This window comes from Papilio xuthus, unplaced genomic scaffold (genome assembly GCF_000836235.2).
Source record: "Papilio xuthus unplaced genomic scaffold, Pxut_1.1 DF827756.1, whole genome shotgun sequence".
Lineage (NCBI taxonomy): Eukaryota > Metazoa > Arthropoda > Insecta > Lepidoptera > Papilionidae > Papilio > Papilio xuthus.
In genome coordinates, this window is record NW_013530893.1 from 3,962,708 (window position 1) to 3,983,359 (window position 20,652).

At 33.3% G+C, this 20,652-nt stretch overlaps 1 protein-coding gene across 1 annotated transcript in view; it reads left to right on the forward strand.

Annotated features, from left to right (window-relative positions):
* Nucleotides 1-19,913, forward strand: part of Osi17 (DUF1676 domain-containing protein Osi17) — a 23,417-nt gene extending 3,504 nt beyond the window's left edge. Inside the window, exons 2-11 of the mRNA XM_013309924.1 lie at nucleotides 4,084-4,741; nucleotides 12,063-12,278; nucleotides 12,857-13,113; nucleotides 14,192-14,319; nucleotides 14,781-14,881; nucleotides 15,100-15,199; nucleotides 17,480-17,552; nucleotides 17,639-17,794; nucleotides 18,386-18,558; nucleotides 19,653-19,913. Coding sequence (XP_013165378.1) covers nucleotides 4,213-4,741; nucleotides 12,063-12,278; nucleotides 12,857-13,113; nucleotides 14,192-14,319; nucleotides 14,781-14,881; nucleotides 15,100-15,199; nucleotides 17,480-17,552; nucleotides 17,639-17,794; nucleotides 18,386-18,558; nucleotides 19,653-19,797 — 1,878 coding nt within the window. The 5' untranslated portion in view covers nucleotides 4,084-4,212 and the 3' untranslated portion in view covers nucleotides 19,798-19,913. The remainder of the gene's footprint in view (nucleotides 1-4,083; nucleotides 4,742-12,062; nucleotides 12,279-12,856; nucleotides 13,114-14,191; nucleotides 14,320-14,780; nucleotides 14,882-15,099; nucleotides 15,200-17,479; nucleotides 17,553-17,638; nucleotides 17,795-18,385; nucleotides 18,559-19,652) is intronic.
* Nucleotides 19,914-20,652: the final 739 nt, after the last annotated feature.

Below are 20,652 nucleotides of genomic sequence, written 5' to 3' on the forward strand. Positions count from 1 at the left end.
AATATTATATTTCTGAACACTTTCTCGCTAACTAAGAGCATGGTCAATAGAGATTTCTTGTTTTACCTCGAGTAGGTGACTTTCTTGCGCTTACAGATAATAATTTATTTAATAATTTTTATTTTTGGGTGTATTGTTTTTTTATCAATTAAAAAAATCTTAAGTTTTACATACTTTTTTTTTTCAATGCACAAAATATCTCTATTTTTTAACCGACTTCAAAAAGGTCCTATTTTCATTATTCTTATTTTATTCAAAAGGTGTCGCATGGCAATTGGTTCCAATTTTGAAACATTAACAACTATTATGTAGTTTTTAAGTTATTCTCAATAAACCGCTCCAAGAACACAGAGAAAAATGGGACAATTTTGCTTTTTTAGCTTACGCAGGCTAAACTCTACGACCTATATAAAAATGAATGAATTGTAGCTCTTTATTTTGTTTTACATTCCTATTGTTTATTGTTATAATAATTTGCATAGTTAAAATACGACATATCCAGTTTATAAAGCCATTCATCTATGTAACCGATGCAATTTGAACGGAATGTTCCATCCATTCGAAAACAAAAGTCCATCGCGGTCGAGTGAACGTAGATATAAATCTTATGGAAGCGTCATATCTTTGTCAGTGACATTGAAATACTGATAACAAATATAACATAACTGTTACTAAAAAAAAGGTGGTATTCAGTACTTACGAAAATATGGACATAAAATACATTTTTGTATTATACAAATGTGAAAACTGTGAAAATTTACAGTTAAATGTTAACTGTATTATAGATTTGTTCCTCTTGATAACAATTTATTTCATCTTATAATAATTAAAAGTAAGAAAACATCATAACATAAAATAGAGATTATAGCAAAATATAAATTAGTTAACTTTTTTTATTTTTTTATTTATTATACAAAAACTTCACATAACAAATTAAACGTCGGTTAGACAGTAGCACTAAAAACCCACAGGGTTTAGGTGTACTTACTGGTCGCTTATTAATTTATAAGATCAGCAAATTAACAAATACAGACGTTATTAACCATTTCACAATTATATAATATATAAACAAAAAGGACAGAGATTAAACGGTTTTTTTTTCAGACTATAGTAGAAAGACAAAAAAGCTAAACAAAAGAAAAGTAGATATATAAAACAATTGATTGTTAAGTTGCAATAAATATGTTATTTATTTAGAAGTGCCGATTTCAAAATTCTTTTACATTTTTCTGGTTTCTTAACGATTTGGTCAATGATTTGGTTCTTAACTAAAATGAAAATATCCTTTATTTTTTTTCAATCACTAGTAATAAAAAAATGCTTATTATATTACTTAATTTGAGACATGTTACCAACGTGATATTAAATGGGGCCAGTAGGCGCGTCCTTACTTTCTTCACAAATATGTGAGTTACTCGTTTTTATTTGCATAATGTCGACTGTCAATGGCTATCACTTTTATTTACGTCTTCGAATAACCTTACTAGCTGTGGCGCGCGACTCTGTTCACGCAGAATAAAAAAGCACTTAATAATAGCCTATGTGTTCTTCCAGACTATGTTCTATATATGTGCAAAATTTTGTGAAAATTCGTTGATCCGTTTCGAAGATACCTTCTAACAAAAACCCATCCAACCATTCATCCAAATATTCGTTGTAATAATATTAGTAAGAGTTGTAATTTTATAGTTATTTGAACAAAATTTACTTCTTTTAATAATTGTTAACATTAATAAAGGATAATTGATGGAAACGAAGACTTAAATTATTCAAACTTTCGTGAGACATTATACTAAACTGATATATAAACACGGCTAAACACTCAGGTATATACGTCCGTATATACGTATATACGCTCACGAGGGACAGGCCGCGACCGCGAAATAATACCAGTACCACTCATCCTGATGAAGGGCCCCCGATTGGCTCGAAACTAGTCGGTGCCGCCACCGGACGTATATACGTGAGTGTTTAGCCGTGTTTATATATCAGATACGAAGACTTAAATTGACTGAAAGTCAAACTGAAGCTTTCTGTTATATATTTTTAGCAATTTTTGCACGGAAAAGTAAGTCGAAAAATTATTAAATCTTTGACGCTTTGTTATAAATACTTCTATTAAAAACTCCTTAAAAATCCTCGTTTAAAATATTAATGAAGTAACATAAATGCGAGTTCCATTCGATCTAATTCTTTGTTGATGCTGCACGCGCCACTGGAAAGCGTAACGAATCCGTGCTGCCTCGGAATCCAAAACAAGACGATGTTCATTGATGTGTGTAAAGACTCAATCTCTTTAATCTTATGTTATCCTGGTACCTTGAATGTAAACGTATTTTATAATCTCTGTGGAATATTGTAAACTGACTGGAAAATTGTAAACCGAACTTAATTTAACTTAAATCCTACGACAATAATGTTTTAATGTACCAAACATTAACTTATTGAAACATTAAAGAATTTAAGTTTAACTTAATATCAACTTAGAAATCATAATTATTGTAATAATCAATTTATTATCTTACTAATATTACAACTGCGAATGTTTGGATGGATTATTTGTTACAAGGTATCTCCAGAACGACATCATGATTCCTGCTAAAATTTGGCATAGTATAAGACAGTCTGGAAGAACACATAGGCTTTAAAAGCGTCAATAGCCTAATGGTTAGGGGTACAGATTACCGATCACGAGGTCGGGGGTTCGAATCCCGCAATTTGACTATTGTCGTAAACCATATCCTAGCACAAGCTTTTAGCTTAGTTGGAATAGTAAAAGAAATATTAGTAAATTTACAAAAAAATCTGCTAATATTTTCAATAAAAAAAAATAGGCTACTAAGTTTTTTTTTAATTCCACGCGGACGTAGTCACGTGCGACAGATAATGTTTCAATAATCATGTCTTTTATTATAAAGAATTGAAAAGATATTGTTTCAAAGTTATTATTGAATATCTTCTTAATTTTCTTTTCACTTTATTTACAGATTTTCACTTTCGAAACGCTAAAATAATTCAATAAAAATAACACTATAAATAAAATATTGAGTACATTTTAAGAACATTATATATAATATCTACTTTATCAATTTTATTGGCAGTGATTAATTTAACTAATATTATGGAGACTTTCTTCGAATTTCTTTCTTTGTGGCAATTATTTAAAAGAATATTCGATACGACTGATGTCAAGGTTAAGAAGTTGATCATTTTTTATAATAAACTTTTAATATAATTATTGCATAATGAATGTTTAAAACATATTCTTATCTCTTTTATCAAAGATATATTTTGTATAAATAATTAAGTATCAGAAACCCACGGACAGACATTTAGTTAGTCCTATTAACATTAAATGAGCATGCTAAGACTTACTTTACCCTACTAATATTATAAATGCGAATGTTTGCTTGAAGGTATCTCTAGAACGGCTGAACGGATCTCGATGAAATTTGGTATTTAAATTATTCAAACTTTCGTGAAACATTATCAATGTTTTGTCATGTTTTTGTCATCTATATCAGTCACATTGGGTATGTAATTATTTTTTTTATTCTGCGCGGACGGAGTCGCGGGCAATAGCAAGCTATAAATATAGATATAGAAGAGATATAAATCACTTGATATTATAGTCTACATTTCATTCGTTGATGGTCGATAATCTTCAACCAATCCGGTCGTATGACCGGCAAACACACTTGACAAGGCACACTTTAGAACAACCTCATTGTCTCTTGTTTAAATGTAAATAGTACATTGGGGTTAAGAGATTTATTGATTAATTGTTTACGTACTTTTCTAAATTCTAAATTAACTAAAGATTTCTTGAGTTAATATAAAATATGAATTTTTCTTTCACTATTTTACTCATACTTTAGTTAGTGGCTTTCTATTTAAATTTACCTGTATATAATACTATTATAACTGTTATTTTCAAAGACAATGATGGATACGACATTATGATTTTGTAATTGTCTATAGAAAATTTTCTATAGACGGTAGAGTCCTGCCGATTTGAAATATAGTTGTGAACTGGTATTAATTTTTTAATTGTTTTTAAAATTCACTTTTTTTCTTTTGCAGATGTCAATAACCATGCATAAAAACTAAGAAAAACAAAGGCAACAAAAACAGTGTCTACATTTCATCTGAAAAATGGAATCATTACAAAAAGGATACGTCAACAAAAGTTTATAATTTTCTGGCTCTACGATGGCCATCAAAAATGTGTTCAAGTGCGCGAAAAAACTACAAAACGTGAGACGAAAGAGTAACAATATGTTAAATATAATAAAAACTAGTGTAATATTAATTCTAATTATAAACAAAAGTGAAGTGAAATGCAGTGAAAATGTAACAGACGATGAAATAAGAAACATAGAGAAAGATATACCGAAGAGGTTAAAAATATTAGAAGCTATATCTGGTAGATCTTTTAATAATGTTTATCATAATGGTACATTTAATACAGGGAATAGATTATGGGATAATATTCTTAACGAATGTACATTTAAGCCGTCAGTTAGTTGTCTACAAAAGAACGTTTATACATATTTAGATGAAAGTTTAGATTTTAACGGTGATGTAAATGTTGCTGATGGTATGAGTTTCAAGAAAAATAATGTGGACATCAATAAATATAGTAAAGAAGCGAATATCATTTATGTAACTGGAAGCAAGAAAGAAGATGATAAACGATCGTTAGATGAAGAAAATGAAATCCACGATGAAGAAGAATCAGGTTAGTACACAAAGAATTCATTAACTAAGCTAATGATTAACTTTAGTCACTTAATGTTTGTAATTAAGTGATTTAAGGAAACATAATAAATGAATAACTAACTAGTTATTAAAAGGTGTCCCTTTATGCTAGGTTCCGAAGATATTGACAGCGTTCCCTCTTTGAATAGATAAATTAATTCTTTTTCCGAGGTTGCTGTCAGCTCTTCGGTCTCCTGTGATGTACACAAATACTTAAATAATCTTATCAACAATGATAGAACCTGCCAATAACATATTTTGCACGAATAGACCAGCTCGACCCGTAAATTACCACGACCACAAAACGAAGTAATTCCTCGTTTAGTCTGATGAGTGTGCATTTCGGAGTACTAATTATCCTCTTCCCTTTCGCACCCATTTCTTATAGCGGGGGGAGAGGGAAGAGAAGTGGATTTGGAAGAGAAGGGAACACATAGAAAGGAGAAATATCCTTTTTCAGTGCGTCCTATATATATTTTGGATTTACGGAGGATTGCATCTGCAAATGTAGATGTCCAAAGGTAGCGGTCGCTTCGCTATTTTGGCGAATTCAAATAGCCGTTGGTTGGTTTAACCGGCTGCTATATGTGCAAGTTAAAATTGTTTGTACTGTTGCTTACCTTAACGATCGTCATTTAATTTTCTACGCACAGAAAATTAAGTTTGTTTTGATTGAATTAAACAAAAATTAAGAAACAACCAAAGTACATGTGTAATAATAGCATTAGCAGTGAGCTATTATGACACTCACAAAAAGAAATAGGCAGACTTCATAACAATTTCACAGTCACCAAGTGCCGTATGTTCCAAGTTCTGAATTTCTAATCATCATTCAACATCCTTACAATACTCAATTCATAACCTCAAAGCGAGAAAGCATTAACGCATTTAAACCTCGTACGCATAGTAACAATGGACCGTACATATTCGTGTCACATCCGTCTGGTTTTGTTATAGAAATCAGAAGACTGTCCATTTTAATGTGACCTCCACCCGTTTCCTTTTTGACTTAGAAACGTGTGAAGTTAAGAATTTATCATATAGTTTGCATATTTAGCATTTCAACTAAGTTTACAAGTACCTCTACTATAAGTCTATTCTCTATCCATTTCGTTGACTTAACTCTCAAATTGAAATTATGTCGAAAACTTGTAGAAACATAACATCTAAATTATGGGTCTTATGGAGTTTCTCCTCTTGCTTCGATTAAATCTGTGTGCGTAGAAAATTATAATTCGATCGGTTATATCGTTAGCAAATTAAGAACGTAGAAACCTGTTAAATGAGTGTGTCAAAAGGTTTGATTGTAACATGTACAGTCAGCTGCATAAATGTGTTCATATTTATAACTTTAGAAACTTGTATAGGCCTTTTGTTTTAAAAACGTATCTATAAATAGCATGTATTCATTGTCGGAAGCAGATCGATGGATACAAGCATACATATTTTTAAAACAACAAGCCTCTAAAAGTTTCTAAAGTCAGTCAATCTTACTAATATTATAAATGGGAAAGTTTATACAGACGGATGGATGGATGTTTGTTTGTAAGTATCGACGGAAAGGCTCAACGAATTTTGATAAGACTCTGCACAGAGGCAGAAGATAGTCGTGAAAAATACATAGGCTAATAATTAAGTTTTTTTTCTATTCCGGCTAACGGAAGCATGCAGACAACTAGTGTGTACATATTTATGCAGCTGACTGTACATTCGGTTAATTTCTCGTTTCAATGTTTAATTCTTATTAAAAGGGCTGTCATAAAAAACGATAAATACATTAACAGAGCGGACTTCCTGTTTATGATTGACTTGAGATAAAGTTGTGAAAGCCTTCGATTGTCGACAAACAACTTAAAACAAAACAATAAAAAGAAAAATGATATCGCTTTCTAAAGAAAAATATGTGTCGGAACAACTAGGAATAAACAGCTGCTAGCTGACTCCGTCCCCACGAAATTATAAATGTAGTTAGTAGTATATGAGTTCTTTCAGGCTATGTTCTACATTTATATAATACCAAATTTCAGCAAGATCCATGCAGCCGTTCTGGAATTACCTTCTAACATACATCCATCTAAACATTCGCATTTATAATATAAGTGTTTACATTAACAGTAGTCATATAATTTAGAATTTCCTAACCGTGGGTTTCTTAGACTAAAATCTATGTATAAACATATTGTTATCCCCGTCATCTTATATTCGAGATAACAATATATTTAAAATGGGAATTTTTATCTCAGAAACTCAGGGTAAGTAAAATAATCATAGTGACGTTATTAATTAAAAACAAAATGCGTCTAGGAGTCAGTTCATGTACACCAAAGAAATCCAACCATAGCTAACATGCAAACATATAAAAATCAGCAAATAAAGTTATTGAAAATACTTCAAGTTATTGCGCATTAAGCTTAAAGCTTAAGAGTTTTGTTTATGGAACACTAATAAGGTAACCCACAAACGTAGGCGTACATTTTAAGGTTACACTAAAAGTAAACAACGCACTTTCGTTTCATCGTTCTCAAATTTTCATATAAGGAGAATTATGCACAAAATAACTTCTTAATTCAATCTTATTCACATTTATTTATGACAATAAAGGTCATAGCTCATTTAACTTCTGCCAACCGAAACAATTTCCTACTAGCGGTAGCCCTCGGCTCCGGCCGCGCGGAATTAAAAGAAAAACAAAATTAGCCAATGTGTCCTTTCGGACTATACTATCTACCTATATATGTACGAGTATGCCAAATTTCATCGAGATTTGTTCAGCCGTTTTGAAGATACCTTCAAACAAACATCCATCCATGTATCCATCTAAACATTCGCATTTATTATATTATAGTAAGAAATAAGATAAGATTAGTTAGATAGTTCTATGTAGATTTTTGGGTCATCTTAAGAAACATTTTCTTCAAATAAATCTTGACATTTTGAATAATTTGTGTTCAAAATGTAATTTTAACCTACAGGTTAAAAAGGTCAGGCTCTAGTTACTAACTAAATTTCTTTTCAAAAAAATTTGAATAACAAATGATGTTTTTATCATTTGGTTGTACAGTTCCGCTGTCAGGTTTTAGTTCGAAGGTTATAATTTGCAATATGGATGCAACGGTACTTTTGCTCTTCACTGTACTCAAATATAAATTACTGTTTTACAAAAATGTTATATTTATAATTATTATTTACAGTTGCATTTTCTCGAAGAATAAATAATTAAATTTATTTATCATTTAATCCCCTAATTAATCTTTGGTATTGAAGCAAATTTTTATACTTATACTAGCTGTCGCCATCGACTCCTTCCGCACGGAATTAAAACAATCTAGTTAGTAGCCTATGTGTTCCAGACTATGTTCTACAACTATGGCAAATTTCAGCGAGATCCGTTTATCGGTTCTGGAGAAACCTTATAACAAACATCCATCCATCCAAACATTCGTATTTAAAATATTAGTAAGATATAATAGATTTATGCTTAAGCTTCCTAGGGCTTCCATTGCCTATACACACAGCGTGTGATCCCTCTAATTCACACTGTTTATAGGTCGTGTCGTCAATGAAAACCCACATTAAAGATAAACATAGGTCTGTCATATTGACATCCACATAACCTGAATTACGGCCATTAGTGTAGTACATAAAAGCGAAGTAATGAGGTGTAAAGGCATAAGGGGATAGAAAATGACTAACCATTAGGTCTTTAAAAGCCTAATTAAATTGTGTAGTACGAATTAATACTACGATTCCATTTTGAAGATAGATTTTTAATGTTTTAAGTAATTAAATTAGTATATATTCTAAATTAACTACTAACTGTGGGTTCTTGAGTCCAACATCTCCGTTTAAAACATATTGTAAGTTTTATACAGAGATATTAGTCTCAGATACCCTCGGTTAGTCTTATTATATATTAAGTATTAATTTTAATTTTATAAATGCGCATCTTTGGATGTATGAATGGATGGATGTTTGTTAAAAGATGTCTCAAGAATGTCTGCATGTATGTCGCTGAATTTTGGCATAGATGTAAAACATAGTGTGGACGAAGACATAGGCTACTTATTAAGTTTTTTTTCTTCGGCGCGGACGCAGTCGCGGTAGTCAGCTAGTTTGTATCTTGTAATATTTTGGCTGTACCAACTCACGGTCTAATACTCAACACAACATATAAAAGTACAATCGTGCTCTAAATTTCAGAAGTGACATGTGCAGTGGACGGTTCAGCGCGTCTGTACCATAATTAGGATAATCATAGTAGTCAACAGAGCATTTCCGACATGGAGAACCTAAACTACAATTACCAATATTTTTATTACACTTTTTTACTTAACTGTACATGGAAGTAAGATTATTTGTCAAAGGGGATCGTGGTTAAGCGCTAGTTTATCTATATATATAAAAATCAATTGGTGTTCATTAGTCACGCTAAAACTCCAGAACGGCTGAACGGATTTATCTTATCTTGGTCTTGAAATGTTTGTGGAGGTCTAGAGAAGGTTTAAAAGGTGACAAAAAATTTGAATTATTGCCGGGGAACTTTTTAAACCTTTAGGAACCTTTTTAATCCCGCGCGAACGGAGTCGCAGGCAACAACTAGTTTAATATTAAAAAATATTGTGTCTATTAACGTTTTGATCCGGTCCATACAAAATAATTTTGCAATATCTACGATCATTTTTCAAACCAATATGAATTAGGGTCCTTCAAGAAGCGAGTATGCTATGACCTTATAGGCCGGCAACGCATCTGCAGTTTCTCTGGTGTTGCAGATGTCCATGGGTGTCGGTGATCATCTCGGTGTTCGCGCCGCTCGTTTGCTCTTCTCTTATAAATAAAAAAAAAATATCGAAAATGTTGTCCCCTTTATTTTTAACGGACATTTGACAGATTAGTAATTGTCTTCCCTTGTGTAAGAAAAAGAAGCTTTATTAAACTTTTTTTTTTTACTTTAAACGGCGTCATTATGATAAAATATTTAAAAATTGTAACGATAATTGTTTTATCACAGATTAAAAAATTTCAATTTTAAATACAGAATTTAATTAACGACAAGATACTAAGAAACGTCGAAAGCATTTCACTCCAAGTGAAAGTAAAATAGACTAAATCGCTGGTAATATTAATTTGTTCTAAAATGTGTCGTATTACCGTGAGATAAAGATCATTATGCAATGTAAAATGGACATCAATTATTTGACAGGTGCTTACTACAATAAATACTTGTGCAATAAACGTAACTCTTATTATGTAGGTCGTAGAGATGTTATTCGATTGCGTAAGTGTTTCTTTACTGTACAAAGAAATTATTTAAAGTTAGAACCGGATTTAAAGTTAAACAATTGCACCTTACAAATGAACTCAAAATAATTTCGTCGTAAGTAATTCAATAGTTTTTTATATTTTTATGTAAACTAGCTTCTTCCCGCGACTCCGTCCGCGCTGAATTAAAAATTAAAACAGTAGCCTATGTGTTCTTCAAGATTATTTTCTACACCTATGCCAAATTGGCACCGAGATCAGTTAACTCGTTGTTAAGATAACTAACAAACATCCATCCATCTGAACTTCCGCATATTTAATATTAGTAAATTAGTAAGATAACCTAAAATCACTTAATGGCAGAGCATGTTTAGTGTGGATTTTCTCTGACAAAACAATAAGCAATATTTTTACAAATGTGATTAACGCTATGAAAACCAAGCGTTAAATTTAAACGCTTTGAAATATAAATGTATAAATAAATACATTTTGTAGGTCACAAGATCTATCTCATACGAACTGCAAACCGCAAAATAAAGTTTCTGGAACACAAATGTGACAGAACAAATTATAAACATAAATCTACCATGAAGCGTATTCAACAATAATCTTACATGTACACTAGCTGTAGCCCACGACACCGTCCGCGCAGTATTAAAAATAAACTTTACAAGTAGCCTATGTGTTCTTCTAGTATATGCTCTTCATCTATGCCAAATTTCATCTACATGCGTTGAGCTGTTCCGGAGATATCTTCAAACAAACATTCATCTATAAATTCGCATTTATAATATTAGTAAGTGCACCTGTGTTGTTACTGAGTACTTACTTTACAACTTTCTTCTTAAAACTTCCGCATCGGAAAATGTGAGAAAAATCATCGACAATACGTAATAACGATACTACAAAGCCTATTGTTATATTTACTTGATGTCTGCTTTCACGCGCAATACCAATAGCTCAATACTATGGGCCTTTGTCTCGTCAATTATATCGATATTAGGATGAGATTTTTGTTGTACTTAAGACTGGTAGGAACAAAAATTTTAACACTTTGTCGCAGCTGATACAATGCTGACACTAATATTCTTGCTAGACCTACTGGAAATATTCCTTTTAAAAACTATTTCGTCCGACAGACAACAAGCAAACTTACTATCTTACTAATATTATAAATGCGAATGTTTAGATGGATGGATGTTTGTTTGAAGGTATCTCTAGAACGGCTGAACGGATCTCGATGAAATTTGGCATACATATAGAACATTTCCTGGAAGAACACATAGGCTATTTATTTTGTTGTTTTTTAATCCCACGCGGACGGAGTCACGGGCGACATCTATCTAAATTGAAGGAAAAAGATCAAAGTTTTTCTCAAACTTTACCTGTATGCTAAAAATACATTTAGACACTGTTTATTTAAATTATTACTGATTAATGTAAAAGTGGTAGAAAGTAAATCAACTTTATCTGGAACGTGAGATATAATTAATAATATTGTTCTCGATATTGCAGAGAAATTAAAAATGCAATAAAAAAGTTTCAAATGATTTTCATTGAATAGGGAAAAAACTATTGTTTCCGGTAAAAGTAAATAAGACTATTGACCAACATTAATACAGAAGAAAGATATGTATTTATGCATGTTTAAAGTGAATAATCTGCAGGTCCTGTGTTCGAGTCCCGCCATTTACCAATGTGTTTTTCAATTTACTTTCTTACGGTTTACTTACGATTTACTTACTTTCCGGCGTTCTTACGGCGAAGGTCCATCTATCGTGACGCAACCTGAACATATCTGCAAAGAAATTCAAAGATATGCGTAAAGTCAACCCGCACTGGACCAGAGTGGCTATGGCATAGTTACCCCTAATTTTGGGTGGGCTTCAAGCCCCTCAGTGGGACATGTAGTGAGCTGATGACGAGAGGGACTAATGAAACGAAATATGTAAAAAAAATATCTTTAGAATACAGTCTTTCTCTCAGAATGATGATGATGATGAACGGTCTTTCAGTAATTAAAATTATATTGTTCACAGAAACGCCATTGGAAGAAGTGACGGACGCATTATACGATAAGGGAGTGAAATTTCTAATGGAACACGATCTTAAATTAACGCTACCCGAAATGTTCTTTCACGGAACTACATTAAAAGTTTCTCCACGAGCTTTAACGAAGACTGGAGCTCTAGTACATATAGATTTAGAGCCAAAGGAAGATGTGGGACAAGGGAGGATATTCTTTCATAAAATAAGTGAGTATCATGTCAATTTAATTTTTTTTTGTTAAGTAAAAGTAGTGAGGAAGAGGAAGGAAATTAATATGTTGAAACAAAGTCCCGTAAAAGTAAAATTTAAATTTTACAAACTTATAGTCATCATATCTATTTGTTCCTACTTTTAGACATTATTAGTTAGAATCATTTAGAGCGAATAGCGCGTTTTCGTTACCAAGTCAAGTGTCAGATTGATAAGTGAGGGGATATAAACGTTGACATTTTTAGTAAAGCTAGCGTTGCGCTGATACACCGGCACAGTGTCGGATGATCTTCCTAACAATAATAAATAAGTATTTTTTCTACTTTATAAAATCTGAAATAAATGTCTAATATAATTTTATAAAATGTCTAATAAATGCCTAGACTTACCGTGGATTACCACAGTCAACAACTTAAAGGATTTTGGACCTAAAAACTAATCAGTCCCAGTCAAAGTCAGGCTTTGTTAATATTTGTTACATCTAATAAAAAGACTTACATTTCTTATGAGACCTTTTTACAAATGTACACACTTTTAGAACGTTTAGTTATAAAAATATATTCCTTTGTTTCAGAGAAGTACATCAAAAAGAAATTAGTAATGGCCGCACTAGCTATCATATTGGTAGTAAAACTAATAGCTTTGAAATTAATATTCGTACTGCCATTAGTATTAGGAGTGTCCACTGCAAAGAAGATGTTCTTAAAATTCCTACTCTTCCTATTCCCAGCATTGAGTCATATATTCAAACTTTGCTCGTGGTATCACCAGAATTATCATACAACGAAGTATCATCATCATCATCATTTGATTACACACCATCATCACAAGGTGAGGAAGTATTATAATATTTGAACCTGTGCTATCATGATTCATTTCATCATATTGTAACATTTTGTATAAGACGAAATGAATTCTGTACATTTGCGTTGCTTACCTGCTTCCAAAACGGCAAAAACAAGCTTAAAGTACTAGGCATAGAAGCCATGTGTGCGAAGAGTATTTACATGTGCCCACGCCCCGGTAAACAGTGATTCGAGGGAACCAGAGGGGGTTTAGTAGGTTGCAGACGAAAGCGCAAGCGTGCCCGTGGCCTCGCCATGATGCGTAGGAGGAACAGAGGGGTTTAGTGGGTACGCTTCCCATCCGGAAGAGAATCCCACATAACTACCGCGTCTCCCCCGGCGCGCGGACTATGCATAAAGCATTCCCCTCTGAAAAAAAGAGGGGGTTTAGTGGGTAGGTTCCATGTCCCCTTAGGGATGTGGAGAGAGTCCCACATAACCGGAGTGGCTTTACCTAGGCACTCGGTATGCGTAACGCACTCGCCCTCTTGAAAAAAGGCAAAGAAGCCATAGGTTTCGAAGGAGGTTTTACTAACATTCACAATTCGTATGTAGAAATGGCACATCAAAATTACAAATCTATCTCAAATATTTGAAGATATTTCAAATACGAAGTAGAAATCATTATACTTTCACTGAAATGCAATTTCAGTTGACAAATAATGAGCATAATTCATATGACTGAGTAACTTTCATATCACTTTTCATACTGATAAAAAATAAAGACATGGCAGACAAGCTTCCGAGATAATAGAACAACGCTTTCCAAAGACATTCTGTATTAATAAGATGCAGATGCTTCATAATGTAAACGATGTTAAGAAAATAAAGGTTAACTTTTTATAGGATAATTAATAAGTAAGAAAATAGACTCTATCGTTATGAGTTAAAAGAATCATAATTGAACGAAGTGTACTCCTCAATTTCAAGGGCTACTAAAGCGCTGTGTCCAAGCTAGTGCGTATCATCTTTCCACCACTTACCATCAAGTGGGTTTGTGATTAGGAACTATTTCTTTCATTATAATAAAAATCTATGGTTGCTATAACGACATATTCTTCCAGGCACCGTATGGTCCGGCATATGGTCATCCATCACACGTCGTGGTGAAGCCGCACGTTGAACATCATCCGCACACACTTGACTACAATACTCAAGACTGGGAACTTTCAGGACCGGGACTTGGCAGCGAGTAAGTAATAATAATCAACAACATCCTCTCATGTCACTACACATACCAAATTTTCGTCTTCCAGATGGAACTATCATTGCCCATTTCAATCCCTTCTTCATCATGCCATCTTTTACGCAAACTATCCATATTTTCAAAGGCCTACCACCTTTTTTTTCCAGTGAGGAATGCTTTATGTATACTCCGGGACCCGGGGGGGACGCGGTAGTTATGTGGGATTCTCCTCCATAGCGGAGGCATACCCACTAAACCTCTCTGTTCCTCCAACGCATCGGGACGGGACCACGGGCACACTTTCGTACTCGTCCGCGGCCCCGTCTGAAAGGCCTACCGCCTACCGATTTTTCTCTTCACAATCATATTCAAAACTATCCCTATCATGCCCATTACCATGTGCATCCATTATTGTTTTTTGTGACTTGCATTAAATAATCCAAACGCTATAAATTGTATTTCATCAGGTACATCGGGTCAGATATACATCGGAATGCCATAGCTAACTTCAAGCCGCACGCAAATGATATCAATGACATCAATTCTTGGGGACTCGGTCTTCCACCAGGTAATAAAGAATTTTTATTTTAAGCTAAAATTAAAAATACATATGACAACCATGAATAGGTTATAACCCACGAAGTCACTTACTCATAGACTCAAAAACTACACTTTCCAAAAAACTCAAACTGAAAATCCTTGTCGTCTCAAAAACTTAAAAGATTCACATACTTATTTGTCATATCTTTAGATTAGGACATTATAGGAGATTTTTCATCTTTCCAGGTCAGGCCAACATTGGTGAATACGCGAGCAGTAATAACGCAGTACCAAATGTTGTTGCGCCTTCCGGAGGACATAAGGTTCCGCCTGGTAGTCCAATAAGGTAATTTATTAAGAATAAGATTAGTTACAATACAATTTAAATCTTCTTTACACATGAAAGGTCTTACTCAAAGATAGTCACGGCCACAGATTTCAGTGTTTTCCACTTTCAACCACCTAGTTAATCTTACTAATATTATAAATGCGAAAGTTTAGATGGATGGATGGATAATTGTAAGATCTCCAGAATGTCTAATGTATTTCGCTGAAATTTTGCAAAGTTGTAGATCATAGTTTGGAAGAACACAAAGGTTACTAATTAAGTTTTATCTAATACCCAGACGGAGTCGGGGGCGATAGCCAGTGATCTGTATAATCTCTGCTCTTTGATGTATCCTCTCCACGACATTCTTTTGTTCTACATCTACAGATACGCGATCGATTATTTTGTCCAGACTATAACCTCAAAAGTCCATTGTACTTAATTGTCAAATCCTTGTTTATTATCGTTTAATTTAGAAAAACAATGCCTGCTATACAATCTTATACATAATTAGATGTATACATATATACATTGTATATGAAAGGTTCTACATAGGCTTGTCTACAGAGGCAACAATCTCGTTATAAATACTCAAGAATGACTCCCGCAGTTTATCTAACGCCTATATTTTCGTTTCAATATACATCGCAGTAAGCAGATCTTTAGGCAATTTTTTATAATTAATTTGTGCTTTACTTACCCACTCAAACTCCTCTTGCTCGCAGACACACTTTTAATTCTTCAAACATTTGAATTGTTAAATGTTCTCGTACACAATCAAAACAGTACTCCCGGGTTAAGGCACCAAACTTTGTTCAAATAGTAACACACTCTTCACTGAAATGTTTATTATGAATTTATAATTAAAACTTTACATAAAACAAAACAAGCCCTACTATATATTAAATAAGAACATTTAGGACACTTTCTCAGCTCATTGCAAAACTCACTGTAAATTATAATGAAAAAATAAAACAAAAGACTACCACCCCATTTGTAAAAAAAAATATAAAATCTCACGGCGCCAATATGTGCCAGTACTTTTTACTTTTCTCGTGGCGCCATCTAACGGAAAGACATTTAATTACGCTTCAACGTATTCAACAAAACATCGTTGAGAAATCAATGTTGTCGAACTTCTGTTTACTTTGGCCCAACCATTATCTCTAGCAGACGGCGTACGAAATATGATGCTAAAGGCTTTGTAGATATGAATTAATTGGAAATATTATCGTTTGTTTTTGGTATTATCATTGCTTTTTTATTGTTATGTCCCTTGCTTTTATATATGTTGGACTGAGGTGTGCAAAAGAACGAAAGTCCCTAAAAAAATAAAGAGAATTTCATATATTATATCTCAATTGCTATGGCATTCAATATTAAAAATGATTTAAGCCTTTCAAATGTAAAAGTGAGGGCATCGATCTATAAAACATATTATATAAGAAATTGCGTGCGAGTGAAAATACTCTGCTCGAACGATTTACGTTTTCAAACGATATTAAAATTGTAACAACATTCTATCACGTCATTATAATAAAAACGACGAATGGAACATCTTTGTTATAAATTCACTTTCAATACAATATTCATCAAATACAAAGATATTTTCAGGAGAAAATTACTTCATTGTTTTAATTCTTTTCGCACTCTAACACGTTAGCTGCCATGTCGGACTATGTGTCCGACAAGCCATATATCCATTCAACACCTCGCTGTGGCTTTTTAATCGAATTGTTGTATACAACGTGACCCGCAAGGCCCCATTGAAATGGTTTTGGATAAAATTTAAAAAAAAAATCGTTTTTCGAAAAAACATTCTGGCAGCTAACGTGTTATGGGCCCTAATAAGTAATAAGGTATAGGTAAGGTAATTTAGAATAGATTCTTTATAATTTTTAAATGAAATTCTTGATATGTGTCTCTCTGAAATTTATTACAATCTAGTTTTCACGAGGAAAAAAAGAAATCTTAATACCCTATGTGTACTTTTAGACTATGCTCTACATCTTTTTGTCAGAGGGAAATGCTTTATGCATACTCCGTGCCCCGGGGGTCACGGTAGTTATGTGGGATTATCTTCCAGATGGGAAGCATACCCACTAAACACCTCTGTTCCTCCTACGTATGATGGCGAGGTCATGGGCACGCTTTCGCTTTCGTCCGCAACCATGTTCTACATCTGTCTCAAATTTCATCAAGATCCGTTGAGCTGTTCCAGAGATACCTTCTAACAAACATCTATCCATCCTTACATACATTTTACAACCACAACTACAATTACAATGTTATTCTCAGACCCGTCGGACCTCCCAATCCTTACTACAGGAACAAGAAAGCTACAGCAAGAGATCCAGAACAAGAAGCACTCGTAAGTAAAATAATCTATTTTGCTTAATTAAGAAAAAAGAAGACAATAGAAAATTGTGATATGATAAAAACGATTTAAATTTCCAGATCCGTGCAGCATCACTCGCAGCCCGAGCGCCTGCATCTCCCGTCAGAGATGAGATCATCAGAGTATCACAGGCGAAGCTAACAGAAACAAATCGAGTGAAAGCTGAGACAGAACTTGTAAGACAACAGCAAGAAATACTCGCTGCTCAAGATCCTGTGAGTATTCTTTGAGTAAAATTTGTCAGAGTTAAATGAGTGAGTCTCAGAATTATGAGAACTTTCATACTCAATTCTATTTTGAGAGTATATTACTTTTATAGAATAAATATTGGCTAGAGTTTTGACCATGCAAAATCTTGGAATAACATCTATTATAGATTAATTATTAATAATTTAGATTGGAGAGGTCCTGGGTTCGAATCCCGCCATGTACCAATGTATTTTTCTATTTCTGATTTACATATGTACACGATGTTCTTACGGTGAAGGAAAACATCGTGATGCAACCTGCACATATCTGAGAAGAAATTCAAAGATATGTGTGAAGTCAACCAACCCGCACTTGGCCATCGAGGTTGACTATGGCCTAGTCACCCCTAACTTAGGGTAGGCTCTGAGCCCCTTGGTGGAGACGTATATTGAGCTGATGATGATGATAAATTTAGATTGGCATACAAAGTAGATTTAATGTTGGAAATCTAAACTAGATGACTACTTAATATGAGACGTTAAAGGCCCTTAACTCTATCTTACTCATGACTTTGTGACAGTAAACCTAGTAATTTTCTATGTTAAATTCGATTACAGGATACAATAGCAGCTGAGAAATTCTACGGTGCGTTATTGGAGAAAGTAGACACAATTCTGATGCCGATGGGAGCGAATGACGTCGGTTGCAGAGAGCGAGCTGTCTGCGCAATGTATAGCGATCCGTTCAAACACTCTCCGTACAGTAATCTAGTCTCTAATGAATTAAGCAAGTGAGTATAGTTTAAAACTACTCTTTAAAGTGTTAGTTGCTTTTTGAAATAGTATTGTTAGAATTTTCGAATGTTTTTCCCTTGGCCCGGCTCGCCCGATGGAATACCACGACCACGCAGAAGACAGCAGTCAAGTGGAAGCAATTCCGCGTTTCGTCTGATGAGTGTGCGTCCCGTTGGTCTAATTTAGTTTTCTTTCCCTTCCCACCCTTTTTCTCATAGGGAAAGGATGGGAAGAGGAAGTGGACTTTCCGGATGAGAGGATGCATGGAAAGGCAATTTTTTTTCTTTCTGTGCATCCTCTTCTCCGTCGATTAAAGGTAGGCAACGCATATTCAATTGCGTATGTCTATGGGCAACGGTCACTTCGCTATTTCTGCGATTTCAGGTGGCCGCTCGCTCGTTTGCCACCTTATGATATAAAAAAAAAACTTACCGTTGGTTTCTGAGATAAAATTATCTGTATAAAACGTATCGTCATCCCTGTGAATATGCTTGACAAAACAGAGATAAAAAAAAATTTTAAACGTTTTTAAAATGTATATGTTTTCTTTTTAAAAAGTGGTCAGTACCGCGAATTATGACGAAATTGGTACGAATTCATAATTTCTATAAATACGTGTCTCTATCTTTGTTCCAAATTAGATTGGAAGTCATTATAATAAAATCCGTCATGGCTTTTGATCACAAATTTTACTTCGGTTGGTAGACAACGGTATTTGTGAAACAAATTCTATTGTTATTTTGTTTATTTGAAAATTAGTCTATTAAATGACAAGAGAGTACACAACCTAGTGGATGACATTCCTTCTTTTAAAAAGTACTTCGTTGTTTTTATGCTGCGTGTATAGACCCTTAACTTGTCCGATCTGTCTCTTTCTTATCCCCGCCATATTGGCCCCCTTCCTTTCCATATTGGTGGGAGAGACAAAATGCAGAACACAGCTATAATAATTCACAACTGTTTTTTGAGAGCTCTTGTTATTCGTACTTTACCAATTTTTTCTTTCGTTATGATGTTACTGGCCAGATATAACTTTCTCAACTACTTTTCCTTTGCTTTTTAATGATACATTTTTGTTTTTATTTTCCAGGGACTCAACTGAATTAGTTCCACCCGCTGACAGCAAGATGGCGCTAAGGTACTACAGATATGTGCAAGCGGCTAGAGATGGACAGGAACAAAAAGACTGTACACTTCTATATCCACATTGTAATATTAATTACAATCAAAAGTAATATTTACAACTTCGAAATAAAATGATAAATATTTTGTGCGTAAAGTCTCATAGGAATTATGTAAACTGTATTTATTATTACGTTATATATACGTGACGAATATACGTGAGTGTTTAGCCGTGTTTAAACTTCGTTTTTATGATTTTTAAATCAGGTTTAGCCAAACAGATACACAATTTAATTTAAAAGAAAGAAATCGTAAATTAAATTGACTAACATTTCTACTACGTGTATAGTAACTTAATTGATTTTAAATTAAACCAAGCTATCCTAACGCCATCTCTTGGTGCTTTTACTTATCAAAAGCTTATTAACTTTTGACAAAAGATAGATGGCGTTTGGAAAGCTTTGAATAAAAAAATTATATAAAGGATGTATTAAAATAATTTTAAATTTAAAAAATCTTGCATTTGTTAGAGATATTTAAAATATTTTTCTAGTTTACATATTTATTCTTAGGTAATAAACATGTATTTTCTATCTTTGTTATATGTCTGTGTCAATTTTACTAAATAATTAATAAATATTTCGGCAAAACCCATATTAAAAATACTTTAAGCACAACCTAAATGTTATTTTACGTTGTTTTATGTTAATTTTTTGGGTTCTGTACCTTATAGGCAAAAAAACGGAACCCTTATAGGATCACTTTGTTGTCCGTCTGTCAAGACCCTTTTTATACTTAGTTATAATTAATTTATTTTTATTAATTATTAAACAATTTAGTCACTAGGACTTTAGTCTCCGTTTCAAAAACTTTTTTGCTCAAAAAATAAGTAGAACGTTACTATGAGTTTTCACTCCCGAACATGTAACAAAAAAACGTTACCTTCTCTTTCATTCTTTTGAAAACAG